At 41.4% G+C, this 12,303-nt stretch overlaps 1 protein-coding gene across 2 annotated transcripts in view; it reads left to right on the top strand.

Annotated features, from left to right (window-relative positions):
• Positions 1–12,303, top strand: part of SEL1L2 (SEL1L2 adaptor subunit of SYVN1 ubiquitin ligase) — a gene marked incomplete at both ends in the record, with an annotated part of 105,210 nt that overhangs the window by 62,048 nt on the left and 30,859 nt on the right. For both annotated transcript variants that reach the window (XM_079783475.1, XM_079783476.1), the window contains 3 exons: positions 2,894–3,048; positions 3,692–3,748; positions 12,050–12,118. In XM_079783475.1, coding sequence (XP_079639601.1) covers positions 2,894–3,048; positions 3,692–3,748; positions 12,050–12,118 — 281 coding nt within the window. The remainder of the gene's footprint in view (positions 1–2,893; positions 3,049–3,691; positions 3,749–12,049; positions 12,119–12,303) is intronic.

Consider the following 12,303-nt stretch of genomic DNA (forward strand, 5'->3'; position numbering starts at 1 on the left):
CTTGGTTGTAGGTTCTTGCTATTCATCACTTTGAATACTTCTTGCCACTCCTGTCTGGCCTGCATAGTTTCTGTTGAGAAATCAGCTGACAGTCGTATGGGTGCTCCCTTGTAGGTAACTAACTGTTTTTCTCTTGCTGCTTTTAATATTCTCTCTTTGTCTTTTGCTCTTGGCATTTTAATTATGATGTGTCTTGGTGTGGTCCTCTTTGGATTCCTTTTGTTTGGGGTTCTGTGCGCTTCCTGGATTTGTAAGTCTATTTCTTTCACCAGGTGGGGGAAGTTTTCTGTCATTATTTCTTCAAATAGGTTTTCAGTATCTGCTCTCTTTCTTCTTCTGGCACCCCCATAATTTGGATGTTGGTATGCTTGAAGTTGTCCCAGAGGCTCCTTACACTATCTTCATATTTTTGGATTCTTTTTTCTTTTCCTGTTGGGTGTTTTTTGCTTCTTTGTATTTCAAATCTTTGACTTGATTCTTGCGATCCTCTAGTCTGCTGTTAGATCTCTGTATATTATTTTTTATTTCAGTCATTGTATGCTTAATTTCTAGTTGGTCCTTTTTCATATCCTCGAGGGTCTCACAAAATTTATCGGCCTTTTCTAGAAAATTCTGGAAAAACCTTATAACCGTGGTTTTGAACTCTATATCCAGTCATTTGCTTTTCTCCATTTCTTTCATTTGTGACCTGTTTCTTTGTCTCCACATTTTGGCTGCTTCCCTGAGTTGATAGAGTAGCTTTGTGTGCTAGGTGTCCTATAGGGCCCAGTGGCTCAGCCTCCCCAATTACCTGAGTGGACACTCTTGGTACACCCCTTTGTGGGCTGTGTGCACAGTCTTGTTGTAGTTAAGCCTTGATTGTTGTTGGTATCGCTGGGAGGAATTGACCTCCAGGCCAATTGGCTGTGAGGATCAGCTGTGTCTATGAGGGGAGAACTTCTGTGCTGGAGACACCCTTATGGGGCAAGACTTGCTTCAGTGGGGCTTTGGTGCTCACTGAGTGTGCCCCCTGAGTGTGTCCCTTATGGGTCTGAGGAGTTGTAATCTGGATGGTCCCACTCTAATCCCTGGGTACACTGGCTCTTGGATCTCCAAGGACGTGTAAAGTTAGCCTCTGCCTGAGGCCACCCAGTAGGAGCTATGGAGAGATCTGCAGATTCCTCTTCTTTGTTTGGAGTTTGGAGGTGCCCAGATGAGGCCCAGCTGTGAAGCAATGCAAGCTGCTGTGGGGCCTTGGGCCTTCTCTTGGATGTTCTGGGGTTCTCTGACCCAGCTGCAGTTTGTTAGGTAATTTTAGATTTCAAAGGGCCAGGCCATTCATATGCAAAAGCCTCTGCGCACAGCTTGGGTGGGGCAGGGTCTCAGGGAATCAACAGGGTGGAGCAAACCACTATGGCTGATCCTCAGGCTCCCTGGGTCTCAGTGTCCCTCGGTAATCACTGCAAGCATCTCTGAGAGAAAGTCGCCTCGAGTTCCGCCTGTTGCCAGACAGTCCAGTTTCTCCCCATATGAGTCTGGGTCCCCAGAGTCCTGCCCGGAACTGGAGTTCAGAGCAGTTGGGAGCTTGTGACTCCCTCCGGATTGAAAAAGACAGCCTCGTACTCAGTTGCCAGTCCTCTCCACGTGCGCGCCTACGTACCTCTGCCTTCCGCACCTCCTCTGAGTCTCAGTGTGCTTTTCTCTTTCCTTCTAATTGTAGAATTTCCACTCAGCCAGCCTTCCTGTGGTTCTAGATGCTGTCCGTTTTGTCTTTTAGTTGTAGTTTTGAAGTGGTTGTGCGAGGCAGCAATTTCAGATATTTACCTATGCCGCCATATTGGTTTCTCCCCTAGAATAATTTTCAAAGCTGTATGTCACATTTCATCATGCAAAATCACTGAATCAGACTACATAATAGAATTTTAAATAAAAGTCTGCCAAGAAGTAAATAAGGTAAAGTCCATTTGGCTAATTTCTATAATCACAACAACATTTAAATACACATTTTTGGCATTATTGGGATCTAGGAAAAAAAGGAAAATAACCAATTTTGAATTTAAGATGCTATATAAAACAAGATCATTTCATATGTTTAATGAAACTAGAATCACTATATGTATAGTTCAAAGTGCATGCTTTGTTATATTTATTCAAGCATAGTTATTTTTATATTTATTTTCAGATTATCCATAGGAAGTAAGGAGCAGTTATTGCTCTTATATTGTAGTTTCAGTCTCTGGAAAAGGCAGTGGTAGAAGGGGTCAGTTGCTTGTTCCTAAAATCCAAAAGAGCTGTCCTTTTTTCTCTATTTTTCTTTTCTTTTTCTTTTTTGTTTTTTGTTTTTTGGCTTTTTGTTTTAAGTTTCACTCTATCTACCAGAGTTGTCGTGTTATTAGTCATACAATAACTCTCTTTTTTTAAGGTGTGACAGATTTTTGTTGTATTTAATATGTTTTTTATTGACTTCAGAGAGAGGAAGAGAGAGGGAGAGAGAAAAACATCATCAATTGGCTGCCTCCTGCATGCCCTCTATTGGGGATCGAGCTCACAACCCAGGCATGTGCCCTAACCTGGAATCAAACCAGCAACCTTCTGTTGCATGGGACTACGCTCAACCAATTGAGCCACACCAGCTGGACAGCTGTCTTTTTTTCTTAAACCTACTTGGCCAAGATCTTCAGTATGGTTTGATATATGTTGATACAAGATTTGTATGGGTTGCAAAGCTTGCTTGCACTTTTCTCAGAACCGAATAAATCCAGCAAATTTATATCACCTAAGGATATTTCCTTTGTTAATAGACCAGATCTCTGCACAACTTAAAGAGAATAGACCTAACAGTGTTTTCTCTAAGTTGACTGTTATCTTTTGCAAACGTGTATTTGGCTATTCTCTGGCTTGTTTCTACTCACAGTTGCTGACAAACTGGAAAAAAGTGAAGGTATTCCAGTGGAAAAAGTGAGACTAACTGAGAGACCTGAAAATCTGAGTTCTAACAGTGAGATTCTGGATTGGGACATATACCAATACTATAAATTTTTGGCTGAAAGAGGAGATGTTCAGATACAAGTAAAGTATACAGACAAACTTGAATTTTAAGAACATTTAAATTACAAGGGGCTTGATTTGCTCTGAGTCTTAGAGGAGTTAACAATGCCCCATCCTAAATGAGAAAGGGAAGAGATACCCTCTCTTCTTTGTCCTACTCTTTTTTGTCCACTGCTACTTGCAGTTCCTATGGCCTATGGAAGAGCCAGTTGCCATAGTAATGGCAATTTTTTTTTTACATTTACTCCTAAAAAATCATTTTTAAAAAACATAGATTTTAATTATAGAAAAAAGCACTATCCAATGTTGGTTTTAATATGAATGAACTCCTTCTTACCAGGATCCAGAAATGTTCTGTCTATGGGAGTGAGAATGGGATGGCGTTTGTGGGCCTTTCATAGCCAAGAGTTAAGGCCTCTAGGTTCATGTGCCCACGTGTTGCTATACACTAGCAGGCCACTCATTAAAGAAGCCATATGCTCAGCATCAACCAATTACCCAATTAAAGATATAATCTGGAATGTTTTCCTGCATTTTTTAAAGACATGCCAACTGCATCAAAGTGGATCAACATACTATAGTAAAATCACCAAGTAAAATTTTTCTTTTCTTTATTTAAATTAATACAACTACTAAAATAATTTTCAAAAATCATATTTCCTAGGTTTCTCTTGGACAATTACATCTAATTGGGAGGAAAGGTCTAGATCAGGATTACTACGTAAGTCAATCTCAAGATTCCATCATGTGGGGAGGGGAGCGTAGTAGTGAGGGAGGATGGGGAGCCAGTGAAACGGGAGGGGTTGTGGAAGAGTTGCTGGGGAAAGCCCGCTGCTGCTTCCTTGGTCAGATCAGTTTTCCAGCTTTTGAAGAAGAACAAAGTTCACCAGAGGGAGCGCTCTTCCTATCTGCCTCCAAGTACCAAGGGGTAGGGGCTTCTGAAGGAACCATTGGGGCAGGGGAGTTCCCATGCTCTGAACCTAGCCTCTTTCTATCCAAACAGACTTTTGTACTGGGGTAAGGTAAGGAGGATACCCCACCTGCTGGCCTGGGACTTGCCCATTCCCCAAATCCACCTGGAAATCTCCTACTAAGGAGCCTGAGGACCAGCCTCAGCCCCATTTAGCTAGATCAGAGGCCAGACAGCTTTCAATGTACAGTAATTAGAAGAATTATTCATCATATTTATGAATTTTCAAAGCTTCTTTCAATCACCTTGCTTAACCTTACTTTATCCCAGTGAGGTTAGAAGATTAATTAACAATTCAAATTTAGTGAAGAAAGAGCAAATCCTATACAGGATCCTCCTCAATTAGATACCAGAGCCCTGGGATGAGGTCTTGTCTAGATCCTGACTATGATTTCAAGGCCCTAGATCCCCATAGGCCTGGGAAAGTAACTAGGATTCTTTTTAAAAGATGATTTTTTTAACCCTTGTTATTTTATAGGAGCCATGTGCTGAAAGGAGCACATACCCTATTTTAACATGGTCCCAAAAGCTAAGCAATAGAAAATACTTTCTAAGGCAGTTACTTAAAAGTGTAATCTACTCTTACCTCCCATATAATTTCATATTGTTATGATATGAGTATGTCATTGGTAACATAGTTTTTTATATGAGATATATATTATGTAAATTCAAAGTTCATAAAATGTGATAAAAAAAAGTAGCAATGGAAATAAGCATATGTGTGCCGACAGTTCAATTGAAGGTCTTCAGATTAAATTATCTTAATCATTAGCCAAGGTTTTAGCTCTTTAGATGGGAATTTCTGAATTTACAATATTATTCCAATGTCAGATTTCAGCCTGCAATGAATTTCTCATGCAACCATGTGATGCATAACTAAGAAAAATTCTCCATTTTCTGCAAGCATGAAGCTTGATCATTAAGGCATTAAAGTTTCAGCTACAGAGAAAATCCACCAATCTTTGTAGAGTGCATAAAACCCCACAAAGCTAGGTACTTCTGGTCAATTCCAGCCACCTAGCTTTGTGAACACCAGATGGGAGGTAGCTGCCTCCAGGTGAGGATGAAGTGCTATCCAAGGCTGGCATTGAAGGATTTGCTTCTGTAGTGGCAACAGCCAAGCAGTTGGCATCACTCAGGAGCTCAATCTACCCCTCCCATGAGCTCAGTCGCAGGGGTTTTACATCTCTATTATACGGATGTGGAACTGAGGCTGGAAAATGAAGTAAATTGCTTCAAGTCTCACTACCAGGTAGTAAGGTTATTATGAAGCAAAATTTGAACATAGGGCTTCAGCATTTAAAACCTGTGCTCTTTCCATTAAACCTTATTTCCTTTTGACCTGGGGGGGGGGGGGATAGGGATTCTAAAATCTAGTTTCCTCTCTTATAAAGCAAAAACAAGGAATGGCATAATCTCTCAGGTTCCTTCAGATCTAACTTTCTGATGATGGGTTAGGTCCCATGCTACCCATCCATACATCCCAAAATAGCTGGTTTAGCCCTGGCTGGTGTGGCTCAGTTGGTTGGAGCATCATCCGGAGTGCTGAAGGGTCATGGGTTTGATTCCTGGTCAGGGCATATACCCAGGTTGCAGGTTCAGTCCCTGGTAGGGGCACATATGGGAGGCAACCAATGGAGCGCTCTCTCTCTCTCTCTCTCTCTCTCTCTCTCTCTCTCTCTCTTCCTCTCCCTTCCTCCACCCTCCTTTCTCTCTATCTAAAATCAATTTTTAAAAAGCCATACAACATATTCTTGGGTGAGGATTAGGAGGGGGGAAAGCTGGTTTAATTCCACAACCACCCCCCATGGTTCAGGCACATTCTGGTGCATGCACAGGCTGGTCCTTGCTGCTTTCCTCAACCTAATAAACTGGAATTTCCATGGGAGACTCCAGTCAAGGTCTTGGCGCTCAATATTGATTGGCTTATAGTTAGTTTAGGCTGCATCAGAAAACACTCCCAAACTTAGGAAGCTTAAAACAACAACCACTTGTTTAATTCATGATTTTGGCAAGTCAGCAGTTTTGATTGAGCTCAGCAGAGTAATTCTGGTCTGGGCCAGACTCAACTAATGTTGGCTGGGGTTGCTCATGCATCTATAGTTAGCTAGAGTATTATTGGCCAGAGCTGGTTGGCTTATAATGGCCTCATCTGTGACAGGATGACTGGATCTCTCCATATGCTCTCATTCTCCAGCCAGTTGGCTCAAGCTTTCACATAGCAGTCAAATTGCTTTCGTTCTAAGGTTCTAAGAACACAGAGCAGAAAGTCTGTTGAGGCGTATGGTCAGAACTCACAAATCACTTCTGCCACATTCATTTAACCAAAGCAGATCACAAGGCCAGCAGCATTGAAGAGGCAGGGGAAAAGGCAACTCCCCCTAATAGGCAGAACTGCAGAGTACTGTGATGGTCATTTTTGCAACAAGCTTAGTTGCACCAGAATCAACTTGGAAAGGCATGGGAAATGTAAAGGGGAGAGAGAAGATAAAAGTATAAACCCAATTTCTGAAAGACTTACTACAGATCTTCCCGTGGCTAACTTCTCATCCTTTAAGTCTTACCTCCTCAGAAAAGATTTAATTGATCAACTCTACTCTTCCATCACTCATCATATCACTCTGTGTTTATTTTCCTCTAGCCTGTATCACTCCCTGAACTATATTGATTTTGACGTGTTTATTGTCTCCCCAAAATGGAATATAAGTTCTTATCTGTCATGTTCACTACTATGTATCTTGTACTCAGATTAGTACCTGGTACATAGGTTATTAATAAGTACTTATTGAATGACTGAATGAATGAATGAATAATAGCATCCTAAGCAGTATATGTTGTTCCTCAGTCTGAGTACAACATATACTGAGCCAGTATGCTAATGTTTCAGTCCACCAACAAAAATTATTAGTGTAAGACTCTTTATAAATGTGATTCCCAGTTTACTGCCAAGCAATAATGCCTGCAAATATCAAAATACCTACTAATAACTAGCCTGCTTTTTTTTTTCTTCTCACTGTTGATTGCATTAATTTATTATCAGTTGTCATCACAGGCAACATTTTCACCCCTCCACCCACCACAAAATTCTTAATTATCAAAAAGTATTGTATATACAACTCTTGATTACATTATCTTTAATTTCTACACATACATTTTAATGTCATTTGCATTTCTAAACATATACAGGTCAGAATGAATGAAAATCTGGGTGTTTTGGTGCATATTATTAAAGTGGATAAGACATAATTAAATTAAATCTAGCAGAGGGGTAATATAAAATATTTAAGGGCAACTGCTTTGTCTACACTGCTACCCATTAAAAAGAAAAGAACTAATATTACCCATTTCCAAGATGATTTACAGAGCCTAGGATAAAAGCGTTCATAAATGTTTTTAAAACAATATATTTTCTTAGCATTTCATTCTGAAGAAAATGTTACAAACTAGTTAAACTAGGGGTTTTCTTAGAACCAACAAAAAATCATGCTCATTTTATTTTAAAAAATAAATGTGCAACAAGTAATAAAACTTCACTTAGCATAATACCTGTGACATACCATATTTATCTCAAAACACCATCAATTATAAGGTACCTTATTTTATGTTCAATTGAGGAAGGAAAAACATTGCCAATATAAGTTATACAGTTATAAGAAATGTCTTGATTAAAAGGGGAGATATATATCTAGAATTTAAAATATGATGGTAGGTGCTCAGGAAATATTTGAAGAATGGATAGATGGATGTTATCTTAGATTGTTTGAGCTGCCATAACAAAAAGATTATGGACTGGGAGAGTTAAAACAGTAGGAATTTATTTTTCACAGTTTTGGTAGCTGGAAGTCTGAGATCATGTTTGGGTAGGACTGCCTTCCAGTTTGCAGACTTCTCATATATCCTCAAATAGCAGAGGGGTGAACTAACTCCCTGGGCCCTTTTCAAAGGTACTAATCTCATTCACGAGGGTTCTGCCAATCACCTTCCAAAGGCCTCACCTCCTTACTATCACCTTGGACATTAGGTTTTCTATATATGAATTGGGGAGACACAAATATACAGACCATAGCAGATGAATAAATAAATGGATAAATGGATGGATACTTGGTCTTACCCTTTGAAAGCAAGAACTCAGGTTGGTTCATGCTTATCCATCAAAACAACTTGCATGGTATTTTCACACAGTGTTTAATAAAGTAATAGCATTAAAGACAGGTTAATTTAAATGGAAAGAAAAGAGAATGGAAATATCAAATAAGCCACGTTAGTGGAAGAGTATGGAACAGGGAATTACAGAAAGCTTCAATTCCTTTGCTCTTTATGGGATCATTATATTGAAGAATGGGGAAAGCTCCAGGATACTTGTTTGTTTCTGGGGAATAGATTATTATCTTGTAACAGTTCAAACCTAGTTTTTCAGAGTGAAACATCTTTCTAGAACTCTCTATTGCCATATTTGAGAGCCAAGTTCTGAAACTGGACTTTGAAAAAGGTTACACAGAACCATAATACTAGACCTGGAATGGGCCATAAAGATTAAAATCCAGCCCCCTTGTTTTAAAGATTTATAAATGTACTAGAGGCCCGATGCATGAATTTCGTGCACCGGTGTGGTCCCTAGGCCTGGCCAGCAATTCAGGCACGAGTCTCTGGCATGGAAGGGCAGGTCCCAGCTGATCTCTGGGCCCCCAGGTTCCCATGTGCCCCCCTCTGCCTGAGTCACAGCGCCCAAGTCCCCACACAGAGATGCGGTGAGTGTGGCCGGCTCCTGCACGAACCCACGGGCCCCTGTGGTCCCAGCGACTGTGGCCCAGCTCACCCAGAAGAGGCATTGCAAGTGCGGGACAGGCTCCTCACGGGCACCTGGCACCTGAGCGCTGGGGCTTCCCCGGTGCACGGTGCACGAGCCCTGGCATCCCAGGGGAGGGTAGCAGAGAAAGTAAGAGTGAGCTCAGCAGACACCCCACATTCTCACTGCACCTCCATCCCCGTCACCCCCGCCCCCAGGTAGCTGGCGAGAGGTTGCCGCCCCCCCGCTGCTGCCGCTGGTCACCTTGTCCTGGCGCCGCCTGCTCACCTGCTCCACCATCCCGCCATGGTCCTGCTCTCGTCAGAGCCCATCGGGGCAGCAGCACCTCCACTGCTGCCCACTGTCAGTGCAGCATCACTGACACCCACCATGTTCCGCACCACCCCCTGGTGGTCAGCACACGTCATAGCGACCAGTCAAACTCCTAATCAAATTCCTGGTCGAGGGGACAATTTGCATATTAAGCTTTTATTATATAGGATCCTTTTATTTACTTATTCATTCCAGAAATATTTCCTGAGTGCCTAACATACAGGAGACATTGAGCTAAGTACAGAGGATTCAACATTGGAGGAGACAAACAATTAAGCACAGTTAAATCAATGAATGCATGTCCTGATAGGGAAGGATAGGGTGCCCCAAGAGCACAGAAGAAAACATGAATGAGGAAACCAAGGACTGGAGACACTATGACTATAGTAATCTAGGGGTATATTTGGGTCTTGGTTTAATAGAGACATTCATAAATAAATGCCTTTATTTTTTATATTAATGAGCTCTGATAAATGTACTTGGTAAATCATACATTTAATTTATTTACCAGCAAATGATTGGTAAATCATACATTGCTACAACTTGCTCCTATCTAATTGACAGACACTTTAGACAGCACTTGTTTCAAGATCCCTTCATGTTCATAAATTTCCAGTGGCTCTATTTTCTACCAAATAAAATAAGAGTCCTTAGCCTGGTATTCAAGACTATTTTTAATATGGCCCGATCATATTTTTGCAAGTCTTGGGTTTTAGATATTCTACTTAAGCCATACTGAAGTAGTTACTATTTTCTGGACACTCCCATCTCCATTCTTTGCTCATGTTATTCCCCCAGCCTATGATGCCCTCTGCACTGGTGAATTCTATACAGCTTTCATGAGATCCTTATCATTTAAGCCCTCCCCTTTCTATTTTATTTTTTTGATCCTCACCTGAGGATATGTTTTCATTGATGAGAGAGAGAGAGAAAGAGAGAAGAGACATTGATGTGAGAGAAAAACATCTATCAGTTGCCCCCTATACATGCCCTGACCAGGGATCAAACTGCAACCTGATTATGTGCCCTGGCTGGAATCAAACCCTCCACCCTTCAGTACACGGGACAATGTTCCAACCAACTGAGTCACACTGGCCAGGGCCTAAGCCCTTCTTCTTGAACTGAGAAAGCAGAGGGCCAAGTACATGGAACTTGGACTCAGGCTTGTGGGACTCTAGTACCAGCTGCATGACTCTTGAGTGTCACTAAATAGGCTCCGATATTAATAATACCATCCTTATAGTGTCGTTATGAAGATTACATAAGAAAAAACTGTAAAATACTTATCACATAACTGGTTTGTATTATTCCATACCCTTCTGATTCGTTTTGGTGTTCCTTCTATCCCACCTATTACCTATTATCTTATTGCTATTTACATATATTCATTTCTTCTCATCAGTATTGCTAGGGAGCAGATGTTGACACAGTGTTTTTTGTTCATCTATGAATCACTTAGAATACCTTTCATACTACCATATATACAGTAGTATGGAATCAAGCATTTGAAAGGGTAGATGAAGAAAGAAGAGGTGGATGGATAATGGATGCATGATGTGATGAGGTCCAGCACCAGACAGACTGACTTTACTAACAAGCATGTGGTTGTCAAACAAGTTGGCAATATTTCTAGAGCAAATCCTATATAATAAAAGGCTAATATGCAAATCGACCAAACAGTGGAACAAACAGTCGCTATAACGCACACTGACCACCAGAGCGCAGACGCTTAATGTAGGAGCTGCCCCCTGGTGGTCAGTGCACTCCCACAGGGGGAGCACCCCTCAGCCAGAAGCTCTGAGCTGGGCTTATGGCTGGCGAGCACAGTGGCGGTGGCAGGAGCCTCTCCCACCTCTGTGGCGGCACTAAGGTTGTCTGACTGCCGGCTTAGGCCTGCTTCCTGCAGGGAGCAGGCCTAAGCTGGCAATTGGACATCCCCCGAGGGCTCCCAGACTGCGAGAGGGTACAGGCCAGGCTGAGGGACCCCTCCCCACCCCCGAGTGCACAAATTTCGTGCACCGGGCCTCTAGTTTATATATAAAAAAAACGACCCACATGTTTTCCTTAAACATTCTCTCCTCTTTGTGAAGGAGCAGAGCCTTGCACATAAACTGAGTCAAGGCTGTTTAAAGAGCAGAATTGTGTCCTAATAAGACACTTTGGAGAGTTCTGCACTTCTCATTCCTGGGGCTGATTTCTTTCATTACTCCATGTGGTCTCTGAGGAAAACTTCTGGAAGTTCAGGATGAGGCTAGGGAATGAGGCAGCAAGGTACAGGGCAACCCTTATGTGTTCTAGACGGAGCCATTCATTTAATGTCATGACCTAGAGAGAATCAGAGGCTTTGCTGGGCTCCTTCAAATTGACTTAGAAAGAATTGGCTTGAAGTTCACCTCTGCAGGAAGATCTGGTCTCAGCAGGCAGCCATGTGTGTCTGGTCCTATTCACTCTGCCTTACAAACATTAGGATAAATCCTGCCAGTTGTATAAACTGTCTTATAAGTACATAGTATCAACATAGAAGCTTACTTTTTCAAAACACTAGACTGTTAGGTCTGCAGCTGGGATTCATTTGTCCACTAATTTATGTTCCATGAATTTCACTTCAAATTTTTAAAAAAGAAAAACTAAAGAAACAATCTACTATATACATTCTGGAGTGACCTTGCACAAGAACCAAAACACGAGCCACATGTCCATCGAGCTTTTCCCAATGTGAGAAGTCCTCACATTCTAAATATGCATATGAGATAGCTATATAATCTCCAGATCTTCCTGTTTATGGTTCAAATAGCATTTGGAATAGTACCTTGAAGAAAGTGGGTGTTTCATAGATATTTTTGAATGCATGTTGAATGAAATTGTTTGCTTTGAAAAACCATTTTGTAGGATATGTTCATGACTACCAATAATACTGTTCTTTTTCTCTCCAGAAAGCATTATACTACTTCTTAAAGGCAGCAAAGGCTGGGAGTGCAAATGCCATGGCATTCATAGGAAAGGTACATGCTTCATCTTGATGAATAATTTTCATTTCTTAAATGGTATCAGCTGATTGAACCCAGCATAGGTACAATGATGCAGGCCTCTTTCACAGAAGCAGCTGAGAGAGGCATGTGGTTACACACTGAGGGTATTCCTGAGGTGATAGTTTGGGAAGGAGCCCCACAAAACAGCAGCTTTTATC

The sequence above is a fragment of the Cnephaeus nilssonii genome (assembly GCF_951640355.1).
Source record: "Cnephaeus nilssonii genome assembly, chromosome: 11".
Taxonomy (NCBI): Eukaryota; Metazoa; Chordata; class Mammalia; order Chiroptera; family Vespertilionidae; genus Cnephaeus; species Cnephaeus nilssonii.